General features: G+C 43.4%; 1 protein-coding gene across 3 annotated transcripts in view; it reads left to right on the top strand.

The window, feature by feature from the left end:
- The first annotated feature begins 9,668 nt into the window (after positions 1–9,668).
- RNF138 (ring finger protein 138) overlaps positions 9,669–17,122 on the top strand; it is a 43,948-nt gene continuing 36,494 nt past the window's right edge. For all 3 annotated transcript variants that reach the window (XM_081562597.1, XM_081562596.1, XM_081562595.1), the window contains exons 1-2: positions 9,669–9,898; positions 10,466–10,649. In XM_081562597.1, the coding sequence (XP_081418723.1) occupies positions 9,730–9,898; positions 10,466–10,649 (353 nt within the window). In that variant the 5' untranslated portion in view covers positions 9,669–9,729. The remainder of the gene's footprint in view (positions 9,899–10,465; positions 10,650–17,122) is intronic.

Raw genomic sequence — 17,122 nt, 5'->3', positions numbered from 1 at the left:
ATGAAATAGACCCCTCCCTTCTCCTTATACAGGATAGTCTGCTCTGAGGTCCTCATTGACAATAGGATTCTCACCGCTGTCAAGTCAACCAAATGATGCTCACAGGACTCAGCGGTTCCCTGCTTTGCTTCATTAACTCTGTACAACAGCAGACACTACACAGTCTATGGTTTCTTCTCCTCTCTCCACGTTCTAAATGGAAGTTCTTATTGTAGTTGTTTTTGTTCTGCATTGTGGTACTGAAGAGGTGGTGGATAGGGACTACATTTATGATTTTGTCTAAGACTTCAGGTTGGGGACTTCCTTGGTGGTCCAGTGGTTAAGTCTCCACTTTCCAGTGCAGGGGGTGCAAGTTGGATCCCTGGTCAGGGACCTAAGATCCCACATGCTGCAGAGTGTGGCCAAAAATTTAAAAATAAATAAAACGTGTTTTTTAAAAAAGACAGCAGGATGATGAGATATGAAAATTGACCCAGGGGAATTCCCTGACAGTCCAGTGGTTGGGGCTCTGCACTCTCACTGCCAAGGACACGGGTTCAATCCTTGGCCAGGGAACTAAGATCCCACAAGCCACAGGATGTAGCCAGCCAAACAGACAAAAAACTGGACTAGATTAAAACTCAACTAAAGGAAGAAGTAAGAGATATTGCACTGGAAAAAAGAGTAGACTTACGACATTGCCTCTAGAAGCATAGCTGGAAGGGGCTTTGGATTGTATCCTTTAGTGTGTGTGTTTAGGTGCTCAGTCATGTCCTACTCTTTGCAACCCCAAGGACTGTATTGTAGCCTGCCAGGCTCCTCTGTCCATGGGATTTTCCAGGCAAGAATACTGGAATGGGTTGCCATTTCATACTCCCAGGATCTCCTTTTGAGGAAGTACAAATGTATATGTATTGAAGGGAAAATGACTGGAATCATTAACTTTATGAACAGAGAGTATTTATGTTCTGGAGGTTTCTTCCATATCTTAAAAATTAGCCTTTGTTTTCTTTTAAAAACTGGTGTCAAGCTTTTGACTTCAACTTTATACTGGAACTGGTCTTTTTGTAATAGTTGCCTTTGTCCTGGCTGTAAGCTCAAGACAGAACAATGCCCAGAAGATGTCAATAAATGTGTGAAGTAAATGAAAGAAAAAGAGAGGAGGAAGGGAGAAGGTGGTTGAGAAGGAAGGACAGGGACAGGTATCTTTTTCTCCAAATTCGTATCTTTTTCTCAAACATTAGTAAAACAACATCAAAGAAAATTTGGAATGTGAGTTGATTTATTGACATTTATTGCCATTTCTGGTTTACTCTATTGCTCTGCCTCTGAGGACAACACAGCTTATCCAGTGGGACAAATTGAGCTGCATTCAGAATGTCTGTTTTGCTGCCTGTTTGCTCTCTATGGATTGGCTTCCTCTGCTTGGGGAAGGAAGGAGGTGGCTGGTTGTTAGTTCCTGTTAACATACCTTCCAAGTTAATCTAAGCAGATAAATAAGGGAGTCCCCAGAGAAAGAGAACCAGGAATGGCTTTCTTGACTTAAGAGAAGCCATTTTGGCCTAAGATATTTTGTGATCTGAGTCTGGCCACAATGATTGCCCTTGGACAGGTCTCAGTAATAACGATCTTAAGGGAACAAAGGAAGGCAGGAACAGAGAAAAGTGCGGTGATAAAGTGGAGCCCTAGTCCCTCCTCACGGGGTACACATAAAGATGTATCTTTCAGTGCGACCATAATCAAGGCCCCCAACCAAGTGCAGGATGGAAAGGTGAGGCTGACCTTCCTGACTTCAATTAACTAAATCTTGGACTCTGTCAACCTTTGTCTGAATTCTAGGCTGAACTCTCCTCTGCTCAAGCTCCTTCATGAATATGTATGTACCCTTAGCTTAAAACTTCCCCAGTTTGGCTGTCCAGAGGGCCGCTAGGATGGGAAAGATCCCCTGTGTTCTCCCTACTTGCTGACACTAATAAACTCTTTCTCCTCCCCATCTTTGGCTTGATTGTGTCTTTTGGCTCAATACCCACCAAGAGATGAACTCAGTTTTCAGATAACATGAATGCACTTAATGGAAAGTGACTAGAATATAAGGATCTCAATTCCATATTATTGAAAGTGTGACAGTCACAAGTTGGGACTATACATACCTCTATGTTAATCAGTTGCAACATGGAGGCTTTATTTCACAATATATATAGGCCCAATGGGGCTACTAATAGGACTATTATTTAAAATGACAGCTCTATAGCCTTCACATTACAATTGATTGTGTGTATAGTCCCAACTTGTGACTGTCACACTTCAAGAATATGAAATTGAGATCTCTCTGATAAGTACATTCATGTCATCTGAAAACTGAGTTCACCTCTTGGTGGGTACTGAGCCAATAGACACAACCAAGCCAAAGATGGGGAGAAGAAAGAGTTTATTATTTGCATCAAGTAGGGAGAACACAGGGGATCTTTCCCATAGTAGTGTCCCTCTAAACAGCTAAACTGGGGACGTTTTAAGCTAAGGGTACAGGCATATTCATGAAGGGGCTTGAGGTGTATGGGTTTCCCTGGTGACTCAGATGGTAAAGAATCTGCCTGCAATGTGAGAGACCTGGGTTCAGTCCCTGGGTTGGGAAGATCTCTTGGAGAAGAGAATGGCTATCCACTCCAGTATTCTTGCCTGGACAATCCTTATGGACAGAGGGGTCTGGCGGGCTACAGTCCATGGGGTCACAAAGAGTCAGACACAGTTGGGCGACTAAGTACACAAGCACATAATAGTGTGTAGAAATGCTGTTGATATGAAGTTAAATTCAGGTAAATAGAATGGAAATGCATATTTATAATGGCATTTATGAAGGAGTTGAAATTCAACTGTCCCAAACTGTGGTAGAATAAAAAGGTAAATTCGGAGGACTTATGCTAGGGAGCATCTTCCAGGACTGCTGCTGCCAGTACCCCTGACTCTGATAACCCAGCCTGAGGCATCCTCCTGTCTGTGTGTGTGTGTGTGTGTGTGTGTGTGTGTGTGTGTGTGTGTGTGCGCGCGCGCGCACACACACACGCACGAGTGCACATGTGTGCGAAAATGTTGGAGTGAAGTGGGAAAAAGAAATAATAAGTATTAATTCAGTTCGGTTCAGTTCAGTTGCTCAGTTGTGTCCGACTCTTTGTGACCCCATGGACTGCAGCATGCCAGGCTTCCCTGTCCATCATCAACTCCTGAAGCTTGCTCAGACTCATGTCCGTCGAGTCGGTGATGCCATCTAACCATCTCATCCTCTGACGGCCCTTTCTCCTCCTGCCTTCAATCTTTCCCAGCATCAGGGTCTTTCCCAGTGAGTCAGTTCTTTGCATCAGGTGGCCAAAGTATTGGAATTTCAGCTTCAGCATCAGTCCTTCCAATGAATATTCAAGACTGATTTCCTTTAGGTTTAACAGGTTGGATCTCTTTTCAGTCCAAGGGACTCTCAAGAGTCTTCTGCAACACCACACTTCAAAAGCATCAATTCTTTGGCACTCAGCTTTCTTTATAGTCCAACTCTCACATCCATACATGACTACTGGAAAAACCATAGCTTTGAATAAACTGACCTTTGTCTGCAAAGTAATGTCTCTGCTTTTTAATATACTGTCTAGGTTGCTCATAGCTTTTCTTCCAAGGAGCAAGGATCTTTTAATTTCGTGGCTGCAGTCACCATCTGCAGTGATTTTGGAGCCAAAAAAAAGAAAGTCTGTCACTGTTTCCATTGTTTCCCCATCTATTTGCCATGAAGTGATAGGACCGGATGCCATGATCTTCATTTTCTGAATGTTGAGTTTTAAGCCAACTTTTTCACTCTCCTCTTTCACTTTCATCAAGAAGCCTTTTAGTTCTTCTTTGCTTTCTGCCATAATGTTGGTGTCATCTGTATATCTGAGGTTATTGATGTTTCCTCCGGAAATCTTGCTTCCAGCTTGTGCTTCATCCAGCCTGGCATTTTGAGTGATGTACTTTGCATATAAGCTAAATAAGCAGGGTGACAATACACAGTCTTGATGTACTCCTTTCCCAATTTGGAACCAGTGTGTTGTTCCATGTCCAATTTTAACTGCTGCTTCTTGACCTGCATACAGATTTCTCAGGAGGCAGGTCAGGTGGTCTGGTATTCCCATCTCTTGAAGAATTTTCCACAGTTTGTTGTGATCCACACAGTAAAAGGCTTTGGTGTAGTCAATAAAGCAGAAGTAGATGTTTTTCTGGAAGTCTCTTGCTTTTGGGATGATCCAGTAGATGTTGGCAATTTGATCTCTGGTTCCTCTGTGTTATCTAAATCCAGCTTGAACATCTGGAAGTTCATGGTTCATGTACTGTTGAAGACTGGCTTGGAGAATTTTGAGCATTACTTTGCTAGTGTGTGAGATGAGTGCAATTGTGTGGTAGTTTGAACATTCTTTGGCATTACCTTTCTTTGGGATTGGAATGAAAACTAACCTTTTCCAGTCATGTGGCTACTGCTGATTAGTATTAATTCAACAGGAATGAAAAGAACTTAACTTAAAAAAAAAAAAAGCTTAAATAAATTATATGCGTTCAGTGAATAGGTTATTTATGTACATTGTCAGGAGTAGTATTGAAAATATTTAACAACCGGGATCAAATGGCCATTCAGGACAGACTAGTGACCAGTCAGAATGGGCCAGGCTGGAAAGGACTTGCAGAGCTGCACTGGTGCCAACCAGCTGAACATCATGACTCCACATGATACCAATTTAAACAGATACTGAAAGGTTGACAGCGAAAAGTAAACCTCCCTCCTATTCCGTCTCCCAGCTTCCCCACTCACCTCTTCTAAGGCAATTACTTTTACCACAAAACGAGCTTTGAAGATTTTGTAATAAGACAAAGCTAGGCTTTATCAAGAGAGAAATTAATTTTATAAATGTATTTGTTTCCCCCTGTAGTATGTTAATTACCTGGCCTAGTAGACTTGACTGAAGAGCTTTACATAAAGGAGCACCCCAGTCAGCCCATCAGCCACAAATGGCAAGGGGAAAGGTCCTTTCTTTCCAGTCCAGGGGATTGTGAAATATAATTCATATATTTTGGCAAGACAGAAATTTAAACATAAAAAAGTTTTCTCTGCCCTTTGGCCTCCTCTCTCCTACCACTGTGCATTGTGTATTTGCATCATGCATCAACAAAAGCTCCCCCATTAGTAGGAAACACTTGTTCAACCATAAAAAGCAACATTCTCCTAGCATCATCAAGACAACTCCTTAAAAGATAACATTCCTCCTTGATCTTGTAAGGGCTCACATGACCCACCACGAGGATGCTTAGATCTGGGTTATGCAAACTGTCAATAACACATCATTTGATGTACTGCCCTCTGTCTCAGAAAACTTCATAACTGTGCCTTAATTTCTAACAGGTGGAACAGTTCTCAGAGCTTTCTTTATTTACTAATTTGTTTATTTTTATTGAGGTATAATTGCTTTACAATGTCGCAATAGTTTCTGCTGTATAACAAAGTGAATTAGCTATATGTGTATGGATATCCCCTCCCTCTCCAACCTCCCTCCGGCCCCTCCATTCCACCTGCTAGGTGATCCCAGAGCACTGAGCTGAGCTCCCTGTGTGATATGGCAAGTTCCCACTAGCTATCTATTCTACACCTGGTAGTGTACTTAATGGGTTTCCCTGATAGGTCAGACAGTAAAGAATCCGCCTGCGTTGCAGGAGAGCTGGGTTTGATCCCTGGGTTGAGAAGATCCCCTGAAGGGGGCATGGCAACCCATGCTATTATTCTTGCCTGGAGAATCCCCATGGACAGAGGAACCTGGCGGGCTGCAGTCCATGGGGTGGCAAAGAGTCAGACATGACTGAGTGACTCAGCACAGCACAGCACAGTGTATTTGTGTGTGTGCTCAGTTGCTCAGTCACGTCTGCCTCTTTGCGATCCTATAGACTGTAGCCCAGCAGGCTCCTCTGTCCATGAATACTTCCTGGCAAGAATACTGGAGTGGGTTTCCATTTCCTCTTCCAGAGGATCTTCTGGACCTAGGGATCCAACACGTGTCTACTGCATTGGCAGGTGGATTCTTTACCACTGAGCTACCTGGGAAGCCCATGGTAGTGCATTTATGTCAAATCTAATCTCCCATTTCATCCCACCTTCCCTCTACCTTCCCTACCATGTCCACACATTGGTTCTCTGTGTCTGCATCTTAATTCCTGCCCTGGAACGATGTTCATCATTACCATTTTTCTAGATTCCACATATATGAATTAATATACGAAATTTGTTTTTCTGACTTACTTCACTGTGTGACAGACTCTAGGTCCATCCACATCTGTACAAATGACCCAATTTTCGTTCTTTGTTTATGGCTGAGTAATATTCAATTGTATATCTCAGAGCTTTCTGAGAAGCTGTTCCCAGGTTATAATTCTCAAATTTAGCTTGAATAAAAATTTCCATTTCTTTCTTAGATTGATTGATTAATTTTTACTGACAGAATTATAGTTGGAAAAGAGAGAAGAAAGATGTGTTAGATAGGTTGGGAGGAGAGCTGAGCGCTGGGGAGCTGAAAGCACATTGCCTCATAGGCTGGGCAGAACCAACCTATAGATCAGTACTTCAGGCAAATCAAATGACATACAATGAGTCTTCCTCCCAGAGACAGAGGGGAGGGACCCCAGAGATGCGTTGGACTATAGTTGTCTTGAGAACATGAGAGACCTGCTGCATTGAGGATCAAGAAACCAGATGACAGTGGCAGAGATCTAGAAGGTTCTACAGTATTGGTGAGATGGAATCAACCAGGGCACAGAGCAGGGCCATGACCCAGCTGAGACAGTCCAGAGTAGCCCTCACCAGCAGGTTACCAGCAACAGAATGCCCAAGACTTGCATCTCAGAGAGCAGTCAAAATTATCCTCTCTGTAGAAAAGTCCAGCAAGAATTTAAGGAGACTTTGTAGATCTTAGGACTAAGATTCCAGAGTAGTGTCTCAAGTTCCTGTCAGCTACCCTTTGTCTTTCTTTTTATCCTCCCAGGTGTCATTTTGAAGATAGCCAACTGAGAGAGATGGACTATTAAGAGATTGAGTGTTTTAACCTAAACTTAGAGGAAATGTTTAAATTATTTCAACAGATTAAGTTTATAAATTGGTCTAAAATTTGGAGTTTTTCCCCTACTGCTCCCCAAACCTGAGGACATTTTATTTACACAGCTGAATGGATTTTGAGTAAATCTGTGACATTGCCAAAAAAATATCAAGTAGCTTTTCATATAAAAAGCTGCCAAGACAGAAGGTTATGTCTTTTGGCATTTATGCTTTGTTTTTCTAAGCTTAACTCCCAGAGGGTGACTACATTTTCCTTATACCCACATTTTTGATGGATTTCCACATATGGCCAACTGTACACATACATGTAAGCCAAATGACTTACCTGAGTCATAGAGTATATGAAAAGTAATACAAACGTGTTTGGATTAGCGCATTGAAGAAGGTTGCCATTACTGAGAAAGAATGAAATAAAAAGTCACAAAATTAATGTTCTAATTAACAATTCTCAATGAGTAAAGGGAAACATTCTAAGTAGAAAATGCATTTTACTTCCTAAAGTGATCAAAATAAGTAAAATATGATTGGGAATATAGTATAAAAAATGTGAAATTTGGAACCCAAGAACCATTTTATGAGAGAATTTAAAAAGCACTTGGGGACTATTGCTATTAGGTATCCCTCCCATCAGATGCTTTTCCCCCTCCTAAGAAATCTGAAGCTAAAATTAGCCTGTCTGCTCCCACTTCTACTGTTTTTGCTATGGATGAAAGGAAGAAAATAATGCCTAACACTGTAGACTGGTGGTGGAGGGAATTTGTTGTTTACTGGACAAATAATTCAGCATTATTCTAGGAATTGCTATTTAAAAATGTACATTAAGACCCATTTCAAGTCCATACAAATCCAATCATTCATATTCTGCATCATAGTCACCGTTAATGAAAAATTTAATATTGATACTTTGGCAAATATCATTTTTTTGTTCTATTATTTTGACAGACAACCAACAGTATAAATGAATTGGGAGCAAAGGTCATGATACCTATAACTTCCCCCGTGGTCCAGTGGCTAAGACTGGACCACCTGGACTCATTGCAAGGAGGCGAAGTTTGATCCCTGATCAGTGGGTTGCCATGCCTTCCTCTAGGGGATCTTCCTGAGCCAGGGATCCAACGCGTGTCTCTTATGTCTCCTGCACTGGGAGGCGGGTTCTTTACCACTAGCACCATCTGGGAAGCCCCAGGGAACTAGATCCCACATGCTGCAACTAAAGATCCTCCATGCCCAGATGATACCACCCTAATAGCAGAAAGTGAAGAACTAAAGAACCTCTTGATAACCATGCTGACAAAGGTCCATATGGTCATGGCTATGGTCTTCCAGTAGTCATTTATGGTTTTGAGAGCTGGACCGTAAAGAAGGCAGGGCGCTGAGAATTGATGGTTTCAAACTGTAGTGTTGGAGAAGACTCTTGAGAGTTCCTTGGACAGCAAGGAGATCAAACCAGTCAACCCTGAATATTCATTGGAAGGACTCATGCTGAAACTGAAGCTCCAATACTTTGGTCATCTGATGCAAACACCTCACTCATTGGAAAAGATCCTGATGCTGGGAAAGACTGAAGGCAGAAGGTGACAAGGGTATCAGAGGATGAGATGGCTGGATGGTGTCATCGATGCAATGGACGTGAACTTGGGCAAATTCCAGGAGATGGTGAGGCACAGGGAGGCTTGGCTTGCTGCGTGCAGTCCAGGGGGCTGCGAAGGGTTGGACCCAACTGGGCGACTGAACAACAACATGCCCAGATGAAGATCCAAGACCTCAAGTGCCACAACTAAGGCCCAGGACAAATAAATAAATATTTTTAAAAAGTTCATGACACCTGCATGACATTTAACACAGTGCCAAGAACAATGCAGTCAATAAATGACAGAATTGAATTAACTAAGTCTTTCAATGGCTCCAAGTTATGATTCATTTAGTCCATAGTGGAAAGCTTTAACAAAGCATGGTAATGAAACTTTTTCTTCCTCAAGTGAATTGAGGATGCTTTATGATGTTCTAGATTTCTTTAGCTCTGTTCATGTAATTGTGACCTCAGCTAATACACTTATCAATTGTGTGGATATATCTGGGAATTAAGGGCTCATTAAAAAAACATTTAGTTGATAACGGTAAAATGCCTAGATCCATGCTTCTACATCATTTTTCTTCGAAGCTATCAAACAACAAAACAATGATGTTGGTGGAAAACTGTATTTGTGACTGTAACTCACTGTGTTAAGGTCTAAAGATGAGGTCTAAAGCCTCTCAAGGAGGCTTATCTTTAATTTTTCTTCTCCAAAGGATTAAAACCCTATAACGGATTATTACAGAACACATCTTGGCAAGATCAAAACATTCTGACAAGGACCAAATCGTTAACACTATTAGGCAAGGCTATTTTTTTTTATGGAAAAATTCCTGAAAACCCCAATATATTTGATAGGAGTTGTGAGAGATGGGATCCTTGCTGGAGGGAGGCTAGGGGGTACAGGTGAGCACCCAGCTGGTGATGTCACAAGCTGCTGCGGGCTACAAGCGCCGGTTGCTATGGAGGCCGCGTTCCCGCCTCTCCTCCACTCCAGGCTCGCCACCCACTCGGGCAGAGCGATGATCCGGGAGAGCAGCTGGAGAGGGCGGCGGGATCCCGGTGCACCATGAGCCTCAGGCCCGGCCCCGTTTCGGGCCGATGTGCACCACGTATTCCGCACGCCTCTCCCCTCCTGGCCTCGGCTGCGAAGGCGGCAACGGCTGGACAAGAAGCCAGACTACGGCGCCGGGCTTCTCCACGAACACTCGCCGGAGAAGCGGGTTCACCAGCCTCGGGTATCTGGGGCTAAGTGAGAGTACTCCAGCGGAGTGCGGGGGGCGGAGCGTGAGGCGGGGACAGGGCGGGGTCGGGGCGGTGTGGGGCGGGGAGCCGCGGCGCTGGGTAGGTTGCCGCCCGGAGACCGACGGCCGCGCGGGTTGGAGTGGGGTTTCGGGGAGCGGGTGGGAGAAAGGAGCCGAAAAGCCGGGGGAAAGGGAGGCTAGAAGCGCAGCAGAGGGCTGAGGGCGGGGTCGCGGAGCCCTGCGGAGCCAGGTAAGGGAGTGGCCCTGGGCGGGGGAAGGGCTAGGAACGCCCTTCCCAGGTGAGAGGGGAGGCTCCCGGCTCGAGCGGAAGTGACAGTGAAGCCAATCGCCGGGCTCTCGGCTGCCGCCTCTCGCTAGGCGCCGCCTTCCCGTCCTGCCCCTGTGGGAGCAGCACCCCGGGGCACGACCCTCGCCCGGCGCGTGCGGCCGTAGCGTCTCCTCGTTCGGCCCCGCCCCCAGGGCCCCGCCCCCGGGCCCCGCCTGCTTCCTGGCGCGAGCGGCTTCCTGACGTGATTCCCCGCCCCCTTCGGGTTCCTGCAGGGAGTCGGGCCCCTGGCCGCCACCGCCACTTTGGCCGCTGCCGCCGCCATCGCCTTCATCCTTCGACCCCCACCATGGCCGAGGAGCTCTCCGCGGCCACGTCCTACACCGAAGATGATTTCTACTGCCCCGTCTGTCAGGAGGTGCTCAAAACGCCCGTACGGACTGCGGCCTGTCAGCACGTGTGAGTAGACGCCTCCTCCCCCGCGCGGAGCCGGGTGGTGGTTTAGGCCCCGCACCCCGCCCCGGACCCTGGGACGCGGCCTGGTGGGAGCCGAGCCCGCCGCGGCCTCCCCTCTCCTCAGCTCGGCGCTGAGGGCCCATTCCCGGTCAGTCGGAGGCCGGGCCGCCCTGCCTCCGAACTCGCGGCCCGCTCGCTGCGCCCGGCCCCCTCAGCCCGAGCCCCCTGGCTCCGGGGCTCCCTCGTCGTCGCGCCCCCGGGGCAGTGCCCAGGCCAGTCCCCGTGGCGTCCTAGCTCCTCGAGGCCCCTCCTCTGGTGAAGGCCCGGGAAGAACTGCAGAGAACGTGGAGCCTTTTTGTTTCCTAGCAACCCGAGTGAAGGCTGGGGTGTCGAGTGTCAAAACCGGCCTGAGTTGCCCGCTCGCAGCGCTCCGCGACCGCCCCACCCCCCACCCCCGGCTCTCAGGTCTCCTTTTTCCTTTCAGGACTTTGGCCGCCCATCGTTTCCAGATCTAGAGCTCTGATCTAACTTAACCTTTCAGTCCCACTTCACAGACCACCCTTGAGAGTGTTTTAATCGGTTCAAAATTCAGTGCTGGTTGGAATGCTCTAATATGGGTTGGCTTCCCTCATATGTTAGAACTGACAGGATTTCCGGGTATTGAAGTGATAGTTTCCCTTTGTTTTACCATTCTGCTTATTACTTGATTGCTTCAACGATGGAAATGAGAAAGACCGCCCTTGTGAGGAATGAACTGAAATGAAGGCTGCAACCGTAGGGAGGGTGATGGAGTACAGTGAGAGGTTGGTTGGTTGAAGTGGCCTGGTGCTGTTCAATTTGGCATATTTAAAGGAAGCACTTCGATAATTAATAGAGGCTACTGGGATGTCAGTAAGAATTAGAAGGAGCCCTTCTTACAAAGGTATATAGCACTTATGACAAACCTGACTGCTGATCGGGGTCTCTGGGGGAACTTTTTAAGTAAACACAGCAATTCCCAGGCTCCATTCCAAACTTAGAAAGAATTTCTGGCAGGTGAGGCTTGGAAATCTCGTTTTGAAAAAAATACACCCAGTCTTGAAAGTTCTGTGTGCCTGCAAATAGCTAAAAGGAGTCGAACCATTTTCTAAATCGATTTCTCTTTCCGCTGGGTTCTATAATTTTGTAAAGAATGGGTTGTTGAATTTGGGGTTAGTCTCAAATTTCCTTACAGCTGTTTCTTGATACCCACTCTTATCACTCCGATTCCCAATCTGTTGTCTACCTTACTCCTCTTCTGTAGTGCTTGTATGAGCCCAAGAATATGTGACTTTTCTTGATAGAAGTTAGACCAGTTATAGTTTTTCCGCTTATAGGAGATGAATGACAGTCTTTATTCCTTTATTATTTGTTGCAACAAATGCAGATAGTTAAATATCTTGAGATGTTTAGGGCACAGTGTATGCCTTTTGGCTTTTAATCTACAAGTGTTTATTTTAACTTGATTCATTGTCTGCGCTTGGGCTGGCAGTGGATAAAAGAAAGCGAGGGAAGGAGGGCAAAGTAAGGAAGTAGGTCTTTTTTGGACAGAATCATTTCTAGTACCCATTGGGTGGGTCGTTGACCTCATGGAGCTCATGGTAAGCTCTAGTTCCCCTCAAAATTCCATGCAGTTTGCTCTGGTTCACTTCCCTTGTGAGACATTTTGTTAAATCAGACTATTGTTTGGCTTGACCTCAAGGCTGTGGAAATGAGTGTGGAGATGATTTGTTGAGGGTTTTTCTCAAGTCATCTTCTTTGAGCTGGGATGTAGAAATAAAATAGGGACTAGATTTTGGTAAGAGGAGTGGACACGTTCTACTCACCCTCCTCCATTACCTCCCTCCTTTACCCACACTGTCCTCCATCAAACACATACACAGTTGCTCTAAGGTTCTGACTGAACAATAAATTAAGGTGGAAGGAGAAAACATTTCTTTGCTAAGAGTGATAATGGTAGAACAGGGTATTATTAGAAGGAGTTTAGTGGGGAAATAAAATTCTATTGTAAATAACCTAGTTTAGAATGTCATTTGCTCTTCCCCTTTCACAGAGAATAAACCTGAGCCTCACACAAATTTATATTTAGCTACAAAAGGAATTTTTTGTTCATGGGTAGTGAGAGCTGAGGTGATGAGAGCTTTGGGCCCCTATGCCATTTCAACAGCAGTGAAGGATTTGCCCATTCTGGTAAAGGAGCAGATTCATTATCACTGGAATAACTTTACCAAAAAAATAGATTCCCGTTTAATCCTCATTCATCCCCTGGTAGCTGAGATGGTAAAGAATCCGCGTGCAATGCAGGAGACCGGGATTCAATCCCTGGGTCAGGGAGATCCCCTGGAAAAGGGAATGGCTACCCACTGCAGTATTCTTGCCTGGAGAATTCCGTGAACAGAGGACCCTGGCGAGCTACAGTCCGTGGGGTCTCAAAAGAGTCAGACACGATTGAGTGACTAATGCAAGAGTAACATTCCTTCAAACAGCTGTTGTTGGATGCCTTCTGGGTGTCAGGTACAGAGAATACGAAGTGCTCTTTTTCTGGAGAATGTTAACAGTTTAATGGAGAAGATCTGTATCTGAATGTGATTGGTATGGAAGAAATTGAGGAGGAAAATTTATGTGAGCTTTGAAAGCAGGTATCTAAATTAACCTATGAGTAGAGGAGAGAGTTCCTGGATGAAGTAATAGTTTAGGTCAGAATTGGTATTCAAGGTTTGTTGGGGAATACCCTGATTAGGTGTATAGCACATGCAGAGACAGGGAGGAGTTACCACAGATGACTGTTTCCAGGTTACAAAGTTTGGCTGGAGCCAGAGATGAGAGTAGTGAGATGGAGCGTAGGGATGTTGGCAGGAATTTACTGTGTAAGCCAATTTGAGCTTCTTGCTGAAAGCCAGAAAGATCTACTGAATAATTTTGTCAGGGGAGCAGCATGGTCACATTTAAATTTTAGAATACTTATAGTTACTAGCCTGATCTAGCTTGGTACTGGTGAGATTAGTGAAGAGATCATTCATTACTCTGTCAGAGAGAGAAATGATTAGAACTTGAACCAAGGTAACAGTCGAGGGACTGGAGAGAAAAGGTTCCTGACATTTTAAGGAGAATGTGTTAAGATTTGATGATTGTCCAGTAGTTAAGTGTATGTACAAAGATCTGGAATACATGGAACTAAAGCTGTGAGTATGGATGTAGCCACTGGGGAGGTGTATAAACTGAAAGATAGCAGAGATTGAGATGGAACAAAGTGCTGGAGAACATATATTTAAATGTGGAGTGGAGAAAAGTGCAGCCTGAGAAGGATAAGACAGAATAGGAAGAAAACCAGGATAGAGTGTGACAAGCAACCAAGAAGAATTTTAAGGGAAAGGTAGTCAGGAGTGTCAGATGCCTTAGAGTGGTCAGATGTTTTGAAAAACATGTAAAGATGAATTAACAGTATTAAAGTTGAGCAGGTATGTTTCAGAAGGTACAGACTGGCATAGTGGTAAAGTATTTATCTCTCTTGCTTTTATCCTTTGTAATCTTCAAAGGCTGTTTGAACCAAACCTCCCTTTTTTTCCCATTCATTCAAAAAATCTTTATTGAATAGTTACTATGTACCAGGCAGAAACAAAACAAAATTTTTCTCTTTGCTGAACTTACATTCTAGTTGGGGAGGTAGGCAATAGACAGCATGACAAATAAGTAAGTCATACAGTTTGTTAGAAAGTGTTAAGTACCATGAGCAGGGCTTTACAGAACATTGTAAGAACTTTGGCTTTTACTCTGAGTGAATTTTCTTTTTTTTTTTTTTAGTGTAGGAATTCAGGTGTTTCTCTGGCGGCTTAAAGGGTAAAGCATCTGCCTGCAATGCGGGAGACCTGGGTTCAATCCCTGAGTCAGGAAGATCCCCTGGAGAAGGAAATGGCAACCCACTCCAGTACTCTTGCCTGGAAAATCCCATGGACAGAGGAGCCTGGGAGGCTACAGTCCATGAGGTCGCAAAGAGTTGGACACGACTGAGCGACTTCACTTTACTTTCCTTTTCCAGGTGTTTTTTTTTTTTTTTATTGGGGTATAGTGGCCTTAGAGTGTTGTGCTAATTTTTGCTGTACAACAAAGGGAAAGCAACTATATGTATACATATGTTCTCTCCCTCTTGAAACCTACCCTCCCCCGCCAACTGTCTCCACACACACCTATCCCGCCCATTTAGGTCACCACAGAGCACCAAGCTGAGCTCCCTGTGCTGCATAGTAGTGAACCAAACCTTTGTCTGTTTTGAATGGTTAAGAAAATAACTCTGTATGCTGTTAGATCTAAGCTCTATCACAGTGAAAATTACATATAATGACCAGTTAATGCCTTGCCAGACTCTTAAAAATGGAAGTCTAATCGATTTGCTTTGGGGCATATATGTAAGGAAGCATCTTTTATTTATTTATTTTTGCGGCGCCAGGCTGCATGCAGGACCTCAGTTCCCTGGCCAAGAATCCAACCTGTGCTCCCTTAAATTGGGAGCATAGAGTCTCAACCACTGGATAACCAGGGAAGTCCCAGGAAGCATCTTTTAAAATGAGCTGAAATAGATCAGCTTCTAGTTCTCATTAAGCACAGATTTGTATGATTTTTGTATGTGTTTATGATTCTTTGTTGACCTGCCTTGGATTATCCAGTCCCTGAATTTTCACTTAATGTTTTTTATAATTTGAGCAACTTTATAAATATCCTGTTTGGGCATTCATGCTCTAAATACATATTTTTAAAATTTCTTCTTTCCTACATACTAATTATAATTCTGAAAGCTGGGCTCATATGGTTTCTGCTGATTTAGTAAATACTGCTCTAAGCCATCTTTTTCTTAAAGTTTTTAAGACTTTATCTAAATGTTTTTGAAAAATATTTATAAAGTGGTATAATTTAAAAAACTATGCTATTTATATAACAAAAGATTGATTTGATTTAGTCTTGAAGACTAAGTTGAAATATCTGATTTTTGAAAAAGTTTTCAGTTATATTGGGAAATGATTTTGATTATACACTAGGAAGATAAAAGATACACAGTTTTAAATTAATAGTAAAGCAGGAGCTTGATAGATGGGAAAGTTGCTTTTCTCTCCCAGTGTCTGATCAACCTGTTGTTTGAAGAATGGATAAGGAAAATTCATCTGGCATTTGCTTAAAGTTAGGAGAAGTATAAAGATAACCTTTTAAATTGTTTCACTATCCTAAAGATACAGGCTCCTTTGATATATCAAAATAGTTCTAGTAATCTTGACTTGCACCTTTTTTCCATCTCCCTTCCAGTTTGATTTGAAATAAACTTTGTCTAGCAAATTCAGATAGTCTAGTGACAGAGAGATGAGGAATAAGCAGTTTTGTATCTGAAGAAATGTGCTTGATGGTACAGAGGCAGAAACAGTAGAATGGAGATAAAAGACCTGAATAACTTTCTTTGTGTACCACTTACCACAGTTTATAATCATAATATTTTTGGAATCAGTTGATTTGTTGGATGCCATTCTCTGCAGTTAGACTGTAAGCTCTTAAAAGGCAGTAAACCCAGATCTACTTTTACTTATCTGAGCCTAGTAAATGCATTTGGTACTGAATAATTGTATGAGTGGGTTTGTGTTTGGAGCCCACAGCTTACTAGCTGTATCACTTGGTCAAGCAATTTATCTCCTTTTAGCCTGTTTTCTTCTCCAAAAACAGGGGTAGAAGCAGCCTGTTTCTCAGCGTTATTGCAAAGACCAAATGAGGTAATGTTTGTGAATGATAGTAATAATCTTGTATGTGTATTTTATAGTTTTCAAAACCCATCAAAATATAAAAATATTTTTAATTTAGTACCTATAGCATCTAACATGAAAAGCTAGATTATTTTTGTAAACAAAAAGGAATCTTATTTCTAGTGTTTTGGTCCATATGTTTAATACCAAAGTATTATTGTGAATGTAAAATATTGTAATTCACAATTTTAAAGGTACAAAAGGAAATAATATGACTGTCTCCCACAGTCACTGTTACCTTATATATTCTTCCAGAGTGCATACTGTATGCACTCTTTTGTACATTGCTATTTTCATGTTTTAGTGTATCAGAGGTTATTCTGTATCAGTACATAAAGATTGGAAGCAACCCCTGTCCATCAGGTAAGAGATTAGATAAATAAATAATGATACATCAAACAATGGAATACTGCTGCCTGAAGATTCTTTCTTTCTCTTTTTTTTCTGATTGTAGAGTTTTCATTAATTCATTCAGCCAACTCTGAGTGTCCATTATGTGCTGACAGTACTATTGTATATTCTAGGGCTCTAGGGGTTCAACAAACCAGACAGAAATTCCTGACCCCATTGGAACATATTGAGTGTTCTAGTATTCCATTTGAAGAAGGAAATGGCAACCCACTCCAGTATTCTTGCCTAGAGGATCCTGTGGACAGAGGAGCCTGGTGGGCTGCTGTCCAT

Source organism: Giraffa tippelskirchi, chromosome 14 (assembly GCF_054371585.1).
Source record: "Giraffa tippelskirchi isolate mGirTip1 chromosome 14, T2T-mGirTip1v1.2.pri, whole genome shotgun sequence".
NCBI classification, from domain to species: Eukaryota; Metazoa; Chordata; class Mammalia; order Artiodactyla; family Giraffidae; genus Giraffa; species Giraffa tippelskirchi.
The sequence above is the reverse complement of the archived record's forward strand: the minus strand, read 5'-3'. Positions and strand labels throughout refer to the sequence as shown.